The sequence below is a fragment of the Miniopterus schreibersii genome (genome assembly GCF_964146895.1).
Source record: "Miniopterus schreibersii genome assembly, chromosome: 12".
NCBI classification, from domain to species: domain Eukaryota; kingdom Metazoa; phylum Chordata; class Mammalia; order Chiroptera; family Miniopteridae; genus Miniopterus; species Miniopterus schreibersii.
Genome location: NC_138112.1, coordinates 73,687,160 through 73,704,785, shown reverse-complemented (window position 1 = coordinate 73,704,785; position 17,626 = coordinate 73,687,160). Strand labels below are relative to the sequence as shown.

At 66.0% G+C, this 17,626-nt stretch overlaps 1 protein-coding gene across 5 annotated transcripts; it reads left to right on the top strand.

The window, feature by feature from the left end:
• Positions 1 to 12: 12 nt before the first annotated feature.
• On the top strand, positions 13 to 17,589 carry TSPAN4 (tetraspanin 4; the record flags this gene model as incomplete). 5 transcript variants are annotated; one of them, XM_081153815.1, is made up of 9 exons in its annotated part: positions 13 to 92; positions 4,916 to 5,027; positions 6,702 to 6,781; positions 12,877 to 13,068; positions 13,604 to 13,678; positions 15,055 to 15,156; positions 15,566 to 15,697; positions 15,785 to 15,868; positions 16,628 to 17,587. In XM_081153815.1, 7 exons carry the CDS (start codon positions 6,719 to 6,721, stop codon positions 16,694 to 16,696), a joined length of 717 nt encoding a protein of 238 aa, XP_081009941.1. In that variant the 3' UTR covers positions 16,697 to 17,587. The 5 variants fall into 5 exon arrangements, with proteins under 5 accessions (XP_081009941.1, XP_081009939.1, XP_081009940.1 ...); XM_081153813.1 differs by lacking the exon at positions 13 to 92 and adding an exon at positions 1,248 to 1,355 and having other exon boundaries at positions 16,628 to 17,589; XM_081153814.1 differs by lacking the exon at positions 13 to 92 and adding an exon at positions 1,494 to 1,789.
• Between the last annotated feature and the right edge of the window lie 37 nt (positions 17,590 to 17,626).

Sequence of the window (17,626 nt, the reverse complement as noted above, 5' to 3'; positions counted from 1 at the left end):
CGTCCGAGCGGGGCCGCAAGAGCTCCGCGGCGCGGTTCGCGTTTCTCGTGTACGCGTGACTGACAGCTGCGCGGCGGGCGGACGGCGCCCAGGTACAGCCCCTGCCCGCGGGGATGCGGCGGGAGTCCCGCCCGCGGCGCCGGAGCCGGACCCGAGCCAGGCCGGGCCCGAGAGCACCCGCGTGGAGTCCGCGCCCCGAGCCGAGCCGCAGCAACAAGTGGCGGGGCGACCCCGCGGCGGGCGCAGGGGGCTTCCCGCCGTCCCTCCCGGCCCCGCCCGGAACGGGGTCCCCGGCCCGAGCCCCTGCCCGCGGTGCCCGGGGGTCCCTGCGGCTGAGCTCGGGGGCCGCCCGCCCGCTCGCCCGGCCAGGTACTTACCTGCAGCCGACAGCGGAGGGCGCGGTGGGAGCGGCCGGGCGGCGGCGTTCGGCCGTCGGCTCCTCCCGCCAACTCAGGTCCACGCGCGGCGCCCGCGTCCTGCCTCCCCTCCTCCCAGGGAGGGCCGGGGCGGGGGCCGGAAGGGGTCTGCAGGCGCCCCGGGACAGGCTGTGCTGGCCCCCGCGACCCCAGGGCGTCGCAGCTCGCCGCGGAGGACGGGCGCGGGCAGAGAGGGTGGTCAAGGAGGGCGTCGTGGAAGAGGCGCCTTTTGGGTGGGACCTTGTTGAACGCGGGATTTCACTAGGGGCGCACCTGAGAGTGTGTGAACGGGGCGGAGCCTGGCAAAGGGACCCCTTGGGCCGAGGCCAGGTTTGGGCTAGGGCCAGGGTAGGTGGTGGAGCCAGAGGCGATGGGGCGGGGCCGTGGAGGATTTAAAGGGCGTGGAGGCCGCGTGTCTGGAAACGGGGTGGGCCTGGGGCTGGGGGAGGGCTTTGGGCAGGGAAGGCTCCTGCAGGAGGTGGGCTTTGGGCTGTGGGGGCTGGATGTGTGCCGAGTGGCACCTGTGACAGGGCGCCTGCCCGCTCTGGGCAGGCTCGCTGGCCTGGGACATCTGGATCTCTGGTTGGGTCCCAGGTGTTAGCTTTTTGTTCTCTGAGACTTTAGTTGGGGGGCAGGGAGGTTTTGAGGGTCCTCTGGGTCCTGGGTAGAGCTGTCCAGAGCCGCTGTCCGCCTGGAGTTTGTGCCTCCACCTTTGCCTGGGCCGGGACGCTTCCCCAATGGCATTTGCCATCCCCCACCCTGCCACGTGCAGAGCCACGAGCCAAAGCCACTTCCCTTCCCTGACACCCCTCAACCCCCCTCCCACTGACTGGACGCACATCCTGTCTCTGGCCAGATGGGCAGGATAGGGGGCCTTGAGTCACAGTGGCCTGGGGTCAGACCCAGGCTCAGCTACAGAGGCTGTCAGAGGCTGTGGAGGTGAGCGGGAGACCAGGCGGGCATCGGGGATGTCAGCTGGGTGGACCTTCGGGAATGGGTGGGGGCAGAAGGCTTCCCGGAGGAGGGCCTGTCCCACCCGGGCCTTTGCCACCAGTGCTCCTGCCCGAGCTGTTGTTTACTCGGGAGGGTGAGGGGAGCGAGCCTCCCGCCCGGTGCTGACCGGAGCCAAGTTGACATTCCTGGAATACTGAGCTGTATGTAGATTTGGGGGCGGGGGCAGCATCCTCTTGGAGAGCTCCTCCCTCCAGCTCCCAGATTTCCCAGGAGAGGCCATGGGGAGCAGAGCCGCTGCCCCGTCCCAGCCCGTGTGCACTGGCCCCAGCACACGTGTGCGCAGAGGCCCCTTGGGGCACTCGGTCCTCCCAGCTCAACTCTGCCCAGGCTGGACCACAGGACTCCGGGGGAAGCCTCAGGTCAGCCTTGCCGCCGGCCCCCTACCTGGGCCCTGAGTGGCCGTGTGTGTGTGTGTGTGTGTGTGTGTGTGTGTGTGTGTGTGTATGAGAGGGGTGGGGGGAGCAAGTTGAGGCAAAAGCCAGGCTCTCTTCCGGATGGCCCAGGGCAGGAGGGAGCCATGGAGGGGGCTCTGGTGGGGCTAGGGCTCTGCCTGCCTGCTGGGGTAGGTGAGGGCCCTTGCTTACCCTCTCGGTGTGGGGTGTCAGCACAGATGTGTCCCAGGCACAGGTTTTCCAAGAATGGGTGTCCTGCTCCCAGTAAGGGGGGGGTGCGGGCACGAGGCGGGAGAGCTGTGTGCACACGTGGTTTGGAACTCGTGAGCCATGTTTCCTGCTAGAAAGGGTCACTTGAGGGCAAGCAGGGGACCAGGGGAAATCAGAGATTGAAGTTTTAGCTTCTGGGACCTGGCCCTGAGCGTTGTCCTGGAGATAGGCCCCGCCCACTGGCCCTGCATCACAGCCTCAGTTTCCCCATGGATGGAACCAGGGTCCTGATCCTGGCTGTGCGGACATGGGGCCCAGGCTTGGCCCTTAGCTCCGCTTGCTTTGGGTAGATGTGAGCTCACACAGGATGCGCAGGGTGGGGCGGGTCCGTGAACACAAGTGCTTAGACTTCTCCCCAGAGTCAGACGGGGTCACCCATCTGCTGCACCCACACTCACCCCCTGGGCCCCGGGGACTGGGGAGTCCTCAGTAGTGGTGTTTATAGGTGTGCTTGAGCCTGAACTGCTCCTAACCTAATCACCTTCTGGGAACACCTGGGCCCATGGCAGTGACATTTGGGAACGTCACTGTCTGCCAGCCCAGCCTGGCTGATGTGGGCTTCCTGAGGGTACTTCTCAGTAGGGGTCCAGGTGGCACAGGGCATTCACTGACATAGGGTGGGCATACACTGGGCATCTGAGGCAGGGTGCTCCCAGGGCCTTGGTAGGTGGGAAGGCACCGCTCCCCCCAGGATCCTAATTGTGTCCCCTCCACCTCTACCTCTCCGTGGCCTCCAGCAGAGGAATACCTGAGGGGGAGGAATGGGGGTGGGGTGGGGGGTGGGGAGGGCCCTGAGCTTGGGTTGGCCTGGGTGGGCCCAGGAGGAGAATGGAGGCCCTTGGTGGTCTCTTCCAGGGGGACCCCTCCCTTGTAGCGGATGTCTCCCAGCCCTTGAGGCTCTGGTTTGGGTCCCAGAGATGGCCCTGTCTGGACCCTGCCTGGGCCCTGCATGTGGAGGGGGTGCCAGCCTGGTGTTTGCCTGCCCCTCCCCCAGGCCGGGGGCCTGGGTGGGCCCTGGGCCTACAGGGTTGAAGCAGCAGCAGGAAGGCCACACCGCAGGCCTGTTTGTGTTGGCCCGGCCCTCCCATCTCCTCCAAGCCGCCTCAGAGCTGCCTGGCCTTCCCTCCACCCAGAGCAGCCCTTGCTGGGCTGTGTGCTCGGGCGGCTCCCTCCGCTGCTGGGGCTCAGGGCTGGGGCTCAGGGCGGGCCAGACAATCAGTTGTCATTCTGTCCGCCCCAGGCCTCCAAGTCCATGGTGGGCATGCTCTGTTTCTGCATTTGCGCAGGTCCCTTTTGAGTGGGCCTTGGGATAGCCAGGTAGGTGCCCATGGCCTCTGTGTGGCTCACACTGCCTGGGGAGCCCCTACCTGCCCCCCACTATGGGGCTGAGCCCTGTCCCTGTTGCCTGCCATGTGTGCTGTTCTGGGGGACACGGGCCCATTGGTCCCTTCGCTTCAAGGAAGCCCAGAGTGGGGAGTAGGGCAGGGGGGCTTCCTGGAGGAGGAGGGTGGGCCTGGAGGGAGGGAGCCAGCCCTGGTCTTGTCCTGGACCTGCCCCCGTGCCCTGATGGCAGGGTTGTATCTGGGCTGCTCAGGGTGGGAGTGAGGGCTGGGAGGGCTTGAGTGGGGGCTGGGAGTGTGGGGCAGTCATCCTGTGTCGGCCACGGTCTTGATATCTGTGGGTCTAGGAGGGTTGTGGGGCCATGAAGGGTGCTGGTGGGGCCATCCTTTAGGGCCTGCCCAGGTGGCGCCCCCATGACCAGGTCTGGGGGGTGGTGACATGCAGGCCAACCTCAGGCCTGTGTGGGTAGCAGGTGTGACGCATGGTTTTTAGCTTCTGAAATGTTGCTGTGGGCTTTGGGCCCTGTGGCCCTGGGGAGGGGGTTCATAAAAAAAAGTGGGAAGGGCAGGTCCCCCATTGTCTTTGATACTTTACTGGGCCCTGAAACCCTTCCATGGTGAGTTCATCCTCAGGTGCAGCAATTGTGGAGGTGCAGGGGGGGTCCCATGACCCTTGGCCCAAGCACATCCTCTCCCCACTGTGGTGGGTGCTGTTCATAACCCTTAACTGAGGTTGGGGGTCAGCCTCAGGTTGCTCGCAGGGAGGAGCTTGGACTGACCCTCCAAGTGGCCTATGTACCCCAGAGGTGACTGGACAGTGGGCACCTGCCACGGTGTCATGTCGGGCCTTTCAGTCCCTTGTGCCCTGGGGCTGCGGGGAAGACCACCTGCACTAGTCCCCAGGCTGACGGAGCCCCTGTTCTGAAGGGGAGGTGTGGAGGGTGTGGCTAGGATGCCCGCTCCCCACAGTCCCTGGCTGGTGGGGAGGACAGGCCCCCCTGTAAGTGCTGAGGGCAGATGAAGGGCCTCATGAGTCATCACCGGCTGGCTCTGCGGAGAGTTTGAGATGAGTTTGGTGGTGTCTGGAGCCGAGAAGGGGGCAGAGTGCAGGACACCTGGGGGTAGCGGACCACATAGGCTGGTCTCACGGGTCTGGGACCTCAGAGGTGACACATGGCTAGGAGCTGAGTCTGTGTGTGAGCCCATGCATCTGAACACGCGTGTTCTCTGTGTGTGTGTGTCTCCACATGTACTCTGTGTCTGTGTGTGCAAGCCTGCCTTCCTGCCTGGGTGTCTCAGAAGGCTGAGTGACCAGAGGTTGGGGACGTAGCGCCCCTGTGCCCCAGCTCTCCTCCTCCCCTGTAGGGACCTAGTCCTGAGTGGAGGGCTTTTCCCTGTCCCGTTGGGGCCTGCCTGGGCTCTGAGAGCCCCGATGGGGTGGGAATTAGGGGCAGCCTCCATTCTGCCTGTCTTCCCTCCGCAGAGCTCCTGCCTGCCTTGGCTGTGTTGACCGCTCGCCTGCCCACTAGCCCACCCGCTGGGCCACCTTCAGGGGCACTGCCCGCCGCCTGACTTCCTTCCCGTGGCAAGCCCAGGTACGTCACCACCTTGCTGGGCAGTGGGGAGCAGGTCTGGCTGCCCCCTGGGTTCATCTACGCCTAGCCCAGGTCCTCGCAGGCTGGACACTCTCCTGGGCTTGGGGCAGGCCGGGGCTAGCCGAGACACTGCCACCTGAATGTGTTCTGCTCAGGCCCCACCTGCTGGAGGAAGGGGACTCTTGTGGGGGAGGGGCTGGACTTTGGGAACAGGGTCACTGGGAAGCCCCCCACTCCCCACAATCCTGATGCACCTGTGTCCACACTGCAGGTGACCCTAGTGTGCTGGGTTGCGTTTTCCAGTTTCATCTCAGCCAGACTCACCTGCTCACCTGGAGTGATGGGCACAGAGTTTTGTAGATGGGCGTGGGAGTGGCAGGACTTTTGGGGGACGCTGGGACGGCACTGGCTGAGTGAGATGGAGCTGAGGGCATCCTGGGTGCTGGGCCCAGTGTGGGAACCCAAGCCAACCCCCCACTGTCCGTTTCCCTTCCGATTGCCCTCGCTCACCCTGGCTCCTCTTGGGGCTTGTCTTACATCCAAGCTCTGCCTCCCTCCAGCCTCCCATTGGGTGCCCCAGGCTGACCCCACAGGTGCCCCTCCCACTCAGGCTGTCAGCTGCAGGAGCTCTGCTGGGGAGTGCCCACCCGGGAGTGCTGGGCTTGCTGGGCGCCACGCTGTACCTCGCCCTGGTCCAGAGGCTTGGGCCCCAGACCAAAGCCAGGGCCACCCCAAGTCGCCCCCAGGCAGCCACTGGGTCACTTCATTTGCATAGCGCGTCCCACATCGGGTGCGGCTGGGTCTCCAAGCCCCGCAGGCCCCGGGAAAGGCCGGGGGGCGTCGTTCCGCGGCCCAGAGCTGCCCGGGACTGGCCCCCAGCTCCCTGCGCCCAGCGCCCTGCACTGCTCCCCGGCCCCCCGCGAGCGCCGTCCCCCCCTGGCGAGCCGCGGAGGGGAGCCCGAGGGGCGCCGGCGCGGGCGGAGGGGCCGGGTGGGGCGGGGGCGTCGCCCCGCGGCGGGGATTGGCCGGCGGGCCCGGCGGCGGATTTGCCCGGCGGCGGCCGGGAGGGGAGGGGTCCGCGGGGCGGGGCGGGCGCAGATTGGCGGTGGGCGCGGGCGGGGCGGGGCTGCGGCGCTGGGGCTGCGGCGCGCGGCGGGCAGGTGTCCGGGACCCGCGCCGGGTCTGCGCCGGCGGCTCGCGGGGCTGCTGCCGCGGGGGGCGCGGGGCGGGGGGCGCGCGGGGCTGCGGCCGCGGGGGGCGCGGGGCGGGGGGCGCGCGGGGCTGCGGCCGCGGGGGGCGTGGGGCGGGGGGCGCGCGGGGCTGCCGCCGCGGGGGCCGGGGGGCGCGGGGGGCGGGATGCGGCGCGCGGGGCCGGAGGGCGCGGGGCGCTGAGCCGCGGGCACCCCGCCATGCGCCGCTCCAGCACGGACGAGTCCACCTACCGGCGCAGCCCGTCGCCGGAGGGCAAGGAGCCGGGCTTCGCGCGCGGCGGCCCCTTCCGGCGCTACAGCAGCCTCTACGGGCGCGGGGACAGCGGGGACGCGGGCGGCGCCTTCTTCGGGCTGCGCGCCGGCCCCGGGCCCGGCCCCAAGGCGGCCCGCGCGCGCTACACGTCGCCCAAGGGCACCAAGTACGTGGTCTTCTACCTGGACCTGTCCTTCATCTTCCTGCTAGAGCTGAAGCGGTGCGGCATGGCGCGCGGCTGCCTGCAGGGCGTCAAGTACCTGATGTTCGCCTTCAACCTGCTCTTCTGGGTGAGTGCGGCGCGCCGGGCCGGGGCGCGGGGGGCGCGCGGGGCGCGCGCTCTCGGGGCGCCGCTGCCGCTGGAGTGGGGGCGGGGGGGGGGGCCGGGGGCCGGGGCTGGCCGGCCAATGGGGAGGGGCTCCGGCGGGGTGCAGGGGGGGAGTCCGCCGGCCCCGCCCCGCTCCCCGGGAGGAGTCCTGCCCTCACCTGCGTGCCCGACGGGGCTGCCCGGGGCACGGAGCGGCACCTGCCCGGCGTCCAGCCCTGGTCTGTGTGCCGGGGCTGGGGCCTCCCCTCTGTCCGCTTCCCTCCCTGCCTGCACCCCGAATTCTTTCTTTACCACCCCCCCCTAAATGGACCGGTGACCTACCAGGCCCAGGGACCCTGGGCTCCAGAGGGGCTGCGGGGAGGGGCGGGCGCGCACCGAGGGCTCGGGCTGGGTGCGCCACCCTGAGTGTGCGCGGGGTGCCTCTCCAGCAGGCTGTGCGGGGCTCCCATAACTTTTGCTGAGTGGGTTGGGTTTGCTCAGACAGGACGTGCCTGTGTCCAGGTCAGAGGTGCTGGTACTTCTTCGTGGCCTCTTCCCCCAGGACGGGGACAGCTGCCACCCAGTCCCGCGCTGCGGGGAGGGCGGTGCGTTGTGGCCGAGGCAGGTGCCACACCTGACAGGTTGGAGGAAGCCGGGCCAGACCTAGGCTCCAGTGGCTGGGCAGGGGGACGCCAAGGTCACTCCTGTGCCATCACTAATTCCCGAGCCAACCTCCCTTCCACAACCGGGAGTGAGGGGGCGTGGCCTGGGCTGTGGACTCCAGAAGGAGGCTCATTTGCATGCTCATTTGCATGTGATCCAGGGAAGGCCGGATGCCTAGAAACCCAGGTCTACCTTTCTGCACCTCCCTTCCATCCTGGGCCCTGGCTTTTCTCCCCCCCCCCCATTTTGTGGGGGAGTCAGGGGTCACTGGGAGGGGCAGCTGGCCTGGGGCCAAGTGGGGGAGTGAGAGCCAAGGAGGCTCCTGCCCCAGATGCCTGCTTCCAGAGAGGGTCACCCCACGGGTTTGTGCTCTGCAAGGGGCTTCTGGGAGGGGAGGCCCAGGCCCAGAGCGGAGGTGAACTCTGGAGGCCAGGACCCCTCAGAGAGGTGGGTGCAGGTGGAGCTCTGGACAGGCACGGGAAGAGGTGGGGGCATGGACCAGCTGCAGTGGGCACCAGCGTGGTTGGCACTGATGGCTGCAGATGACAGTGTGACCGGAGCTGGCGACCGTAGATGTTGCTGTGGTGGGTAGTGTAGGTTGTGGATTGATTGCTCGGGGGGGGGGGGGGGGGGGGGGGGGGGGGGGGGGGGGAGGCAGTGGGTGTGGTGGGACAGTCCTGGGCCCCAGCTGCATCTCCCACCCTTGGCCATGGTTCCCGTCTCCAGCCTGCGGAACAGCACCGGGTTTGGTGTTTCCTCCATGGCTGCCCCGAGGATTAAGCCAGTGAGGTGCTGCCCTTTGGGGCCCTGCCTGGTGGCCGCCCCTCACTCTCCACTCCCAGGCAGCCCTGCTGTGGTCCTTGTCTCTCCCCTGCATTCCCCCCCCCCCCCCCCGGGTACTGGCCTCAGGGGGTCCTTGGTTAGTGGGGCCATTTCTAGGATGGGCCAGGGCTGTGTATGCTCATCTCTGAGCCTTGGGGTTACCTGGGGGGCTCCTAGGGTTAGGGGTGAGAGAACAGCACCAATGAGGACTTGGGGGCTCATGGTGACTAAGAAGATTAATTCCAGCCAATTGTGTAGATTTTAAGTGAACAGCGTGGAGTTGTGACCCCGGTAAAAACATTCGGCCAAGGTGGGGAAGCCCTGGCCCCTTTACCCAGTCCACCCGACCCCACTTTGGGCAGCCACAGACCTGATTTCTGACACAGCGGACAAATTCTTGAACTATGTGTAGATGGTGATCTCCACCATGCCCAGCCCCCACCCTGAGGCTGTGCCGGCTGCCAGGTGAGGGGCTTCTGGGCACAGGCTTGGCCCCTGTGGGCACCCAGCCCTCCACCCCATTCCAAGGACATGGCCTACTGCCCAGCCATCTGCCACTTTGAGCCGTGTGGCCAGAGGGGCATCGGCAGAGGGCCTGCTGGCACCTGCCCCGCATGGGCCTGGAGGTGATGGCATCACCAACCATGCCCGAGGCCAACCTGAAAAATCCACAGACAAGAAAGCTACAGCAGGAAGGGGGGTTGTAGCTGGGGATAGGTGAGGGCACGTGCTCAGGGTGCATGGGAGAGAGACAGGGAGGCTTCAGTTGATGGCAGGGCTGGGGTGGAGGACCCTCCTCTCCCAGGCTGTCCTTGGGTCAGGGCCTGCTCTTGGGTCCACCTGGGCTTCTCTCTGGCTGGGGAGTGGGTCCAGTGCCTCAGGCAGTGAGCAAGGGGCTGGGGAGGTGCAGGGTGGGACATTGGTAAGCTTGGGCGGGGTCCTGGATCCCCAGCTTTGCTGTCTTGGCCCACCTGACCTGGGAGGGGGGGACTAGAGCTCCTGGCCCCTGGGGACTTAGCTGCATTTATCCTGCGTGAGATGTTCTGTGGGTGTAACGGGGCCCATTTCCTCCTGCACTCGGAGGCTGTAATTTTCCTGCCAAAATGTTTTAAAAGCTGCACACGCAGAAACATTTCAAAATTACAGGTGATTTTATTAAGCACGGGTGTGCACTCTGTCAGTGGGCGTGTCTGTGAGAGTTTTGGTGGCTGTTCCCTGCAAATGTACTTGAACATGGAGGGACCTGGGCCCGGTGGAGGTGACGGGGCACAGGGCAGTGTGTCTGTGGCCTGTGAGGGTGTGTACGTTGTCGCAAGTGACACTGTGATGGTGAGGCATCTGTGACAACGTGGGCCCTTGACTGTGTCACAGGGTGTGTGATGGCATGTGTCTGGGTGGCAGCCAGCGGGGGTCTCTCCTGCCATCTCAGGGTGGAGGCCAGGGCATTTCTCTAAGTGTTAATTAAGGAGAGATGTGTCCACCAGGACTGGCAGTGGGGTCCACGCCTCCTGGGCCCCCCGGAACCTGGACTGCCCCTTCTTGTCATCTCTTTATTGTCCCCTATGGCCGCTCTGCCCGGCAGCATCCCTCTGCTCCCTTCCCCAAGTCCCCCCACCAGGCAGCGTGGTCTCGTTTTTCCTGCAGACAGGAGCCATCCACCTCCCTTGAAGGCAGAGCACAGGCGGTTTGGGTTTTAAAGAACAGCCCAGCACCTTCCTCTGCTCAGGGACCTGCCCCAAGAGGCAGCCCCACCCAATTGTGACCCTCTGATACCCAGAGCTATGAACCAGTTAGGGGCCAGGGGTCAGCTGACCCCAGTGGGTCACAGCCAGAGAGGGCCTGACTTCCAGCTCCCTCCACAGAGGGGTGGCTCACCCTCCCCCCTGGGTCTCTCCCCTGCCCCAGTGCGGGTCTGCATGGTGTTGTTTCTGAACACAGTGCCCCAGTGGGTGCCCCCAGCCTCAGCCTCCCTCCCGGGGTCCTTGCAGATCCCACGAGTTCCGTGGGGATGAGGTGCTGGGTGTCCCGATGGGCATGGGGACAAGGAGGGGTGCAGCCAGGCAGGCAGGTGGGAGGATTGAGTCAGTGCTCATCCCTGCTCCCTCTGTGCCCCATGATGTCACTAGCAGCCCCTCCCAGAGGCAGGCTCAGGGTGCCCAGAGGTGCTGGTGGCCCAGTCTAGCTCCCTGACCCTGGCCCTGCCTGAGGTCAGCACCATGGATAGCACCACCCCTGGCTGCTGGTGGGGGGGCCAGCCTCCATCCATCCTGCAGGTGGGGGGCACACACATCTCCCTACAGCCAGCACACCCGCCCCACCCTGGGGCTGTGCCCAAACCCGGCTCTGAGGTGTGTGTTCGCCTGGGGTGCCTGTGCCTGGGTGTGTGCTGGGGCGTGAGCGACCAGCTGCCAAGTGTGTGTGTGGGGGGGGCGCAGACACCAGGTGACGTGTCCAGTTAGAGGGTCCTGGATCTCCCATCCCGGCAGCCTCCCTGGCCTCCTGCTCCCCTGGCCTTTGGAGCCTAATCACAGCCCTGAGCTTGATCAGGAGACATGCTGAGCGGGACATGTGCCAGGCTCTAATCCTGGCCAGGGTAGAGACGCTTGTCACACATGGTGGCCCTTCTGGGAACCTCCAGGGCCAGTCAGTCAGTGCTGGGGCCGGTCAGCCTCTGTCCCAGGGGCCCTCCAACCTGGTACCTAGAAGCACAGGGCCTAGGCACTTCCTTCCCCCATCCTGCTCTGGGAGGGGTGCAGCCAGGCTCTGTGACCCCAAACCAGGGATGGAGGAGCCCCGTCTGGGGGTACCCAACACCAGGTGGCCATTCAGTAGAGCTTCCGAGGCTCTATCCTGAGCCAACAGCATCAGAAAAGGTGTTTTTTTGGTTGTCTTTTTAGAAAAGGTGTTGTTTGTAATTTTCAAACAGTCCTTGTTTTTTGGGGAAGGTGTTGGCCTTGGGCTGACTGGCCCCCCCCACTGGCGGGTGGACATTCCACTGGGGGCTTTCCTTCTGCTCAGCCTGGGCAAGGTCCAGAGGGACTCCAGACGCTGTAGGAGGCCTGGGCTGAGCTGCACCCCCACCCCGTGTAATTGTGGTCTCCTGCCAGCCAGCCGGGCTTAATGCACCATGTGCACTCCCGGGTGAGCTATGGAGACCAGCGGCACCTGCCACCCCCACCGCTGTGGCCAGGCTGACTGTGGTGGGGGAGAGGCTCAGGGCCCACAGGGCCTGCCTGAGTTGCGGGGTCCCTGTCGGGGTCGACGCCCCAGGCCTGGGGAGTGGGGTGGGGATGTGTGGCCAGCTCCTCAGGGTTGGCTGGGTGGGCGGCTCATCTCCCAGTCTCGGTTTGCTTGTCTGGGAAATGGTGTGTGAGTCTGGCTGTTGAGGCTGGGGAGGCTTTTGTGGGGTGATGTGGGGCTCTTGGGTGAGTAACACTGTGTCCTCTGGAGTCTGGTGGCCCCGCTATCCTGGGTGTGCAAGGTGAACACTCTGGGGGGCAGGACTTGTGCCCAGACTGCCCATTGGCCAAGCACATGGGGACCGAGGCCAGACTGCCAGGACGCTCCCGGGCCCTCATGGGGGCACAGGGTCCCACATCTCTGTCCAGTCCTAGAGTGGGGCAGGGCCCCCAGGGCTGCCTAGCCTTCCCCAGAGCCGTTGGCCATCGGTCCCCAGGTGCTGGTCAGCATTTGTGGGGGGGAGGGCCCCCAGCCCGCTCCCTGGAACATCCCCCGTTTCACCCTGAGCCAACCCAGAGCCCAAGGCCTCAGTGTCTGAGGGTGGGGGCTGGAGCCTCAGCCCCCTCAGCCAGTCGCGGTTGCTCCTGCTTCCCCGAGGCCGGGCGTCCCCATCACTGGACAAGGCTAAGAGCCCTCTTTGGGTTCATCACTGCCCTGCCTCTCCCGCTTCTTCCTCTTGTTTTAATTGATTTTTGTAATAATGAGCAGTTATGAAATCCAATAAGGGCTCCAGTGGTTGTGGGAGGAGGCAGCGAGGGCAGGGGGCGGGCGCTCTGCTCCACCCCTGCCCGAACTCTTAGAAGGCCCACCGGTGCTTTGGGGCTTGTGCTTACTAGGGGACAGCTGGGGACACTCAGAGGGGCCCACAAGGCGGCGGCCACGTGGGATCTGGTGTTTGGAGTCTTCGGGCCACCCGCTGGGAAGCCAGATTTTTAGGAAGAGTGAGCGTTTAGGGTCCTGCTGAGGCCTCGAAGGTGGGGTCTCCCTGGGCTGCTCAGGTCCAGAGCGGCTGTGGGGCTGGACCCATGGAGCAGGCAGCATGGATGGGCGAGGTGCAGGCCATGTTCTGGGGCAGAGGGGGACGCTTCTTGGAGGGGTAGCATTCGGGGGTGCCCTGGGGCCCCCTGCCCAGGCTGCCTCAACAGGGTGCCCCATTCATGATAGCAGATACCAAGCACCACCGCCTCCCTCCAGCCACAGCATGACCAGGTCCCAGGCGTGGGGCCCTGCCGTCTGGTTGCTGTGGCTGTGGATTGGGGGTGTTGGGAGGCCAGCAGGCGGGTGGGGGTGCATGTGGGCTTGCCCTGGACACCTGGGCTGCGGCCTCACTGCCCCTCTCCCCCCCCGTCCCAGCTGGGAGGCTGTGGCATCCTTGGCGTCGGCATCTGGCTGGCCGCCACACAGGGCAACTTCGCCACGCTGTCCTCCTCTTTCCCGTCCCTGTCGGCCGCCAACCTGCTCATTGTCACCGGCACCTTTGTCATGGCCATCGGCTTCGTGGGCTGCGTCGGGGCCATCAAGGAGAACAAGTGCCTCCTGCTCACCGTGAGGGCGGGGCGGGGCGGCGGGGCGGACGCGGGGTGGGCGCAGCGGGGTGGGCGCCCGGCTCCCACCCACAGCTCCACCCCCGGGCAGTGGGTGTCGGGGGCTGGGGCTGCTCTCAGAGGCAGTGCCGGAGCTTGGTGGGGGCCTCCCGAGACAGGACAGGGACACGTGTGCACGCGTGCCTACGGTCCTATGTGTGCACACGCGCGACAGGCAGGGCCCCTCCGGCCTGCACTGGGCCTGTTTCCCCGAGACTGCCCCTTTTGGGACCCTTCCCCAGCCCCTGTCCCCAGCCTTTTGGCCCTGGGACCCTTTGTTGAGCTGCTGCTAGCCTGGCCTTGGCCTTGGTGTGGATTCAGAGGCAGGATGTCCTCGGGATGCTCTCAGCCTTGTCCTCGGAATGTTGACCACAGACACTTCAGAAGGGAGTGGCCGGGCCCTTGGAAGGTGGAAGGCTCCAGGGTTGGGGTGGCTGACCCCTGGGGGTTGGGCAGGGTTGCTGAGGCCTGTGTCTGTCTGCCCCCCGCCCCCCCAGTTCTTCGTGCTGCTGCTGCTGGTGTTCCTGCTGGAGGCCACTGTCGCCATACTTTTCTTTGCCTACACGGACAAGGTACAGCCACCTCTGCCCGCAGCTTCGGGTGTGGGGGCTCCATCCCAGCAAGGGGCCACGGCAGGGCGGGTGTGCGGCCAACGGCCGGCTGTCGGAGACCCCGCACTCGGCTTGGGTGACAGCGGCCCCGTCGTCTGATCCATGGCACCTGGCCTGGGGTTTGGTTTTAACCACAGCCCCCGGGGTCCAGGCCTGGAGGGGACACCGGGCCAGAGGCTCCGGGAGGCTTCTGGGCTGCTCAGGTGAGCTCCGGCTCCTGCTGAAAAACACTCCGATCTCCCGCTTGTTTATTTAATTGTTTATTTCCCTCAGTAAGGGCTTCACCTGTGCTCTGTTCCTTGGGTTATCACCCAAGACTTATTTTTTGCTTATCTGTTCTACTTTGCCATGGGAGCTCTTTCAGCTGGCTCCTGGCTCCTGGGCTTGGCCCCCAAGCACTTTTTGGGGAACACTTTTTTTTTAAATCCTCACCTGAGAAGATATATATATATATTTAAATATATCTTTATTGACTTCAGAGAGAGGAGGGAAGAGGGAGAGAGAGATAGAAACATTAACAATGAGAGTCATTGATCAGCTGCCTCCTGCATGCCTCCTACTGGGGATCGAACCCACAACCCGGGCCTGTGCCCTCACCAGGAATCGAACCAAGATCTCCTGAATCCTAGGTTGGTGCTCAACTGCTGAGCCACGCTGGCCGGGCCCAAGGATATTTTTTCCATTGTTTTCAAAGAGAGTGGCAGGGAGAGAGAAGCATCGATGAGAGAGAGACACATGGATTGGTTGCCTCCTGCACGCACCCTCACCGGGGCTGGGGTCGAGCCCGCAACTGGGGTTGTGCCCTTGACCGGGACTGAACCCAGGAGCTGTCAGCCTGCAGGCCGATGCTGTAACCACTGGGCCAGACCGGCCAGGGCAGCACTTCCTTTTTGCCTTCTGATGCCAGAAGACTCTCCAGGCCCATCTCGGGTATTTTGTGCCCAGCGGGAACCAGCCATTTCTCCCGGCGCCGTGGCCGTTTAGAGGAAGGTCTTAGGCCTGAGCCCTGGGCGCTGGTGGGCTCCTCGTTCTGGGTGTCAGAGCTGCGAGCCCCTGGGCGGGCGGCACGGCCGTGTGTGTGCTGACCCGTGTGCATGGACACAGCCGGAGCGCTGTGCGCCTGTCCCTCTGGGTCTGTCTGTACGTTGGGCCGGGTCGGTGCCGCTGTGTCTGACCCTAACCCCGTGCGCAGGCACAGGTGGGCCGGGGCCTGGGAGCTGGGCGGGCGCCTGGGAAGAGGCGACCCCAGGGCGGGGAACGGAGGGCGGGGGTGCGGGGTCTGGACGGCGAGGCCCAGCCGCCAGGGAGAGGTCCCGCTGACCGCGCTGCGCCCGCAGATCGACAGGTATGCGCAGCGAGACCTGAAGAAGGGCCTGCACCTGTACGGCACCCCCGGCAACGTGGGGCTCACCAACGCCTGGAGCATCATCCAGACAGACGTGAGGGGCGGGGCCGCGGCTGGGGGCGGGGCTGACCTCCAGGGGGCGGGGCCTCACCTCCAGGGGGCGCGGCTGGGGCGGGATTCTGGGGGCGGGGCCACTGTTGGGGGCGGGGCTGATCTCCGGGGCGGGGCCTTACCTGGGGGGCGGCTGGGGCGGGGGTGCTGGGGCGGGGCCGCGGCTGGGGGCGGGGCTGACCTCCAGGGGGCGGGGCCTCACCTCCAGGGGGCGCGGCTGGGGCGGGATTCTGGGGGCGGAGCCGCGGCTGGGGGCGGGGCTGACCTCCAGGGGGCGGGGGCGGGGCCTCACCTCCAGGGGCGGGGCCGCGACTGGGGGCGGGGCCGCGGCTGGACCTCCGCGACGCGAGGCGGGGGCGCCCCAGCGAGGTCCCAGCCGCGTGTCCCCGCAGTTCCGCTGCTGCGGCGTCTCCAACTACACCGACTGGTTCGAGGTCTACAACGCCACGCGCGTGCCCGACTCCTGCTGCCTGGAGTTCAGCGAGAGCTGCGGGCTGCACGCCCCCGGCACCTGGTGGAAGGCGGTGAGCCCGCGCCCCGGATTCGGCCCCGGGCCCGGGGGTCGGCCTTGCGCCCGGGGCCCGCCCCAGTGACACCCGCTCTCCCTCCAGCCGTGTTACGAGACGGTGAAGATGTGGCTCCAGGAGAACCTGCTGGCGGTGGGCGTCTTCGGGCTGTGCACAGCGCTGGTGCAGGTATGGGGGCCGGGGCACCCCGCGTGGAGCCCACCGCCCCAGGCAGAGGTGGGGTTGTGGCAGTGGTCAGGGACACCTCCATGGAGGAACTGCCTTTGACACCCCAGCGGTAGATGGGCTGCCCTGGGCTCCTGAGAGGCGGGCGGAGGCACAGCCTGGACGCCTCTGTGCTGAGGACCCTGTGCCCCCGGCCAGCCCTGTTCTTGCAGCTCGAGCCCCAGCCCACGGGACTGCCCAGTGTGGTGAGGGTGGGCAACCCCAGCCCTGATAGGCAGGTCCAGCTGGGCCCTGCCCCCCTACCCCCTGGTCCCCTGGGGAGCTGAGCCAGGTCAGTAAACCTGGTCATCAGGGCAGCCGCCCTTCCTGAGGTTCACAGACAGATGGGAGGTGGAAGCCAGGCCAGATGGACACTCATAAGTGACGATCACAGTTGGATGAATGGGCAAGGGGCAGGATGCTGGGGCTTCGGGGCAGGTGGGGAGGGGGCAGGTGGCCCAAGACCCAGCCTGGAGCTAATGGGCCCTGAAACAGTCCCTGAAGCCATGGGCAGAGCCCAGGTGGCCATGCCAGAGGGAAAGGTGGGCCTGGGTCTGAGCCCAAGGAACCTCTCGAGCTGATGGATCTGAATTGCCAAGGGTGGGGGAAACATCCCCACAGGAGGGGCCAGGCCATCGGGACCTGTGGGGCAGGGTCCAGGCCTCTGTAGGCAGGACCTGGTTCCATGGAGTGGTTCTGCCCGGCCCCCTCATGTCCCTGCAGATCTTGGGCCTGACCTTTGCGATGACCATGTACTGCCAGGTGGTGAAGGCCGACACCTACTGTGCGTAGGCTGCCCACTGCCCGCCACCCTGCTCCGCTGCCAAAGGACGCCGCCTACCCGGGAGATGGCCTCGTCCTGCTGCAGGCCTCTGCCAGCCTGTACATGGGGGAGGGAAGGCAGCGTCCCCAGGACCTTGGCCAGGCCTCTGAGCACCATGCCAGAGGGGGCAGCTGAGCACTGGCCACATGGGGGCCTGGGAGGGCTTCTGGCATCTTAACTTCTTCATCCATGTATCTCCAGAGCAGTGTTTCCCCTGAGACCCTGTGCAGGGCAGGAGGTTGGGGCCACACACGGGCTGGGGTGGGGGCAAGGGGCCTCCTGCTGACCCTGGTGCTTGGGCAGGGCCGGAGCCCTGACATCCACATTCCACATGGGGCCTGGGCAGGCTCCCGGTGCATCTTAATAAAGCGTGTGGGCAGCAGCCCCCAGCCGTGTTTGTCGCTGCCCTGACCCCCCACGGGGGGTACCATGTCTAGGCACACCTGTGCCCATGGACCCCCCACCAATATGGGACAGGTGCCTGGAGTGGGGTTCCAGGACATACACAGGCCCAGGTGAGCTGCCCAGGCCAGGCAGAGAGGGACTTGTGTACCTCAGGACAGCCACCAAAACCTCCATTAAATTAGCTCCAAGAAATGGTGCAGAGGCCCCAGGAACTGCTGAGTCTCCCTGACCTATCCACTTGCCCCTCCCCTGACATGGGGTGGCCTCTTACCCAGGCCGGGGCCTGCCCCCCCCCCCTGCCCTGGTGTCCTCAGTGAGTGGAGTCCAGCCCCTTGCTCCCTGTTACTGATTTCTGTTTTGTTCCTGGGAACTGTGCCCCTAAGTGTTACTCTGTACAACTTGGCAAATAAAGTGGGCTGTGGGGTCCAAGCAGCGTCACGGGGCCCAGGATCAGCAGTGGGGTCTGAGCAGCGTCATGGGGCCCAGGATCAGCA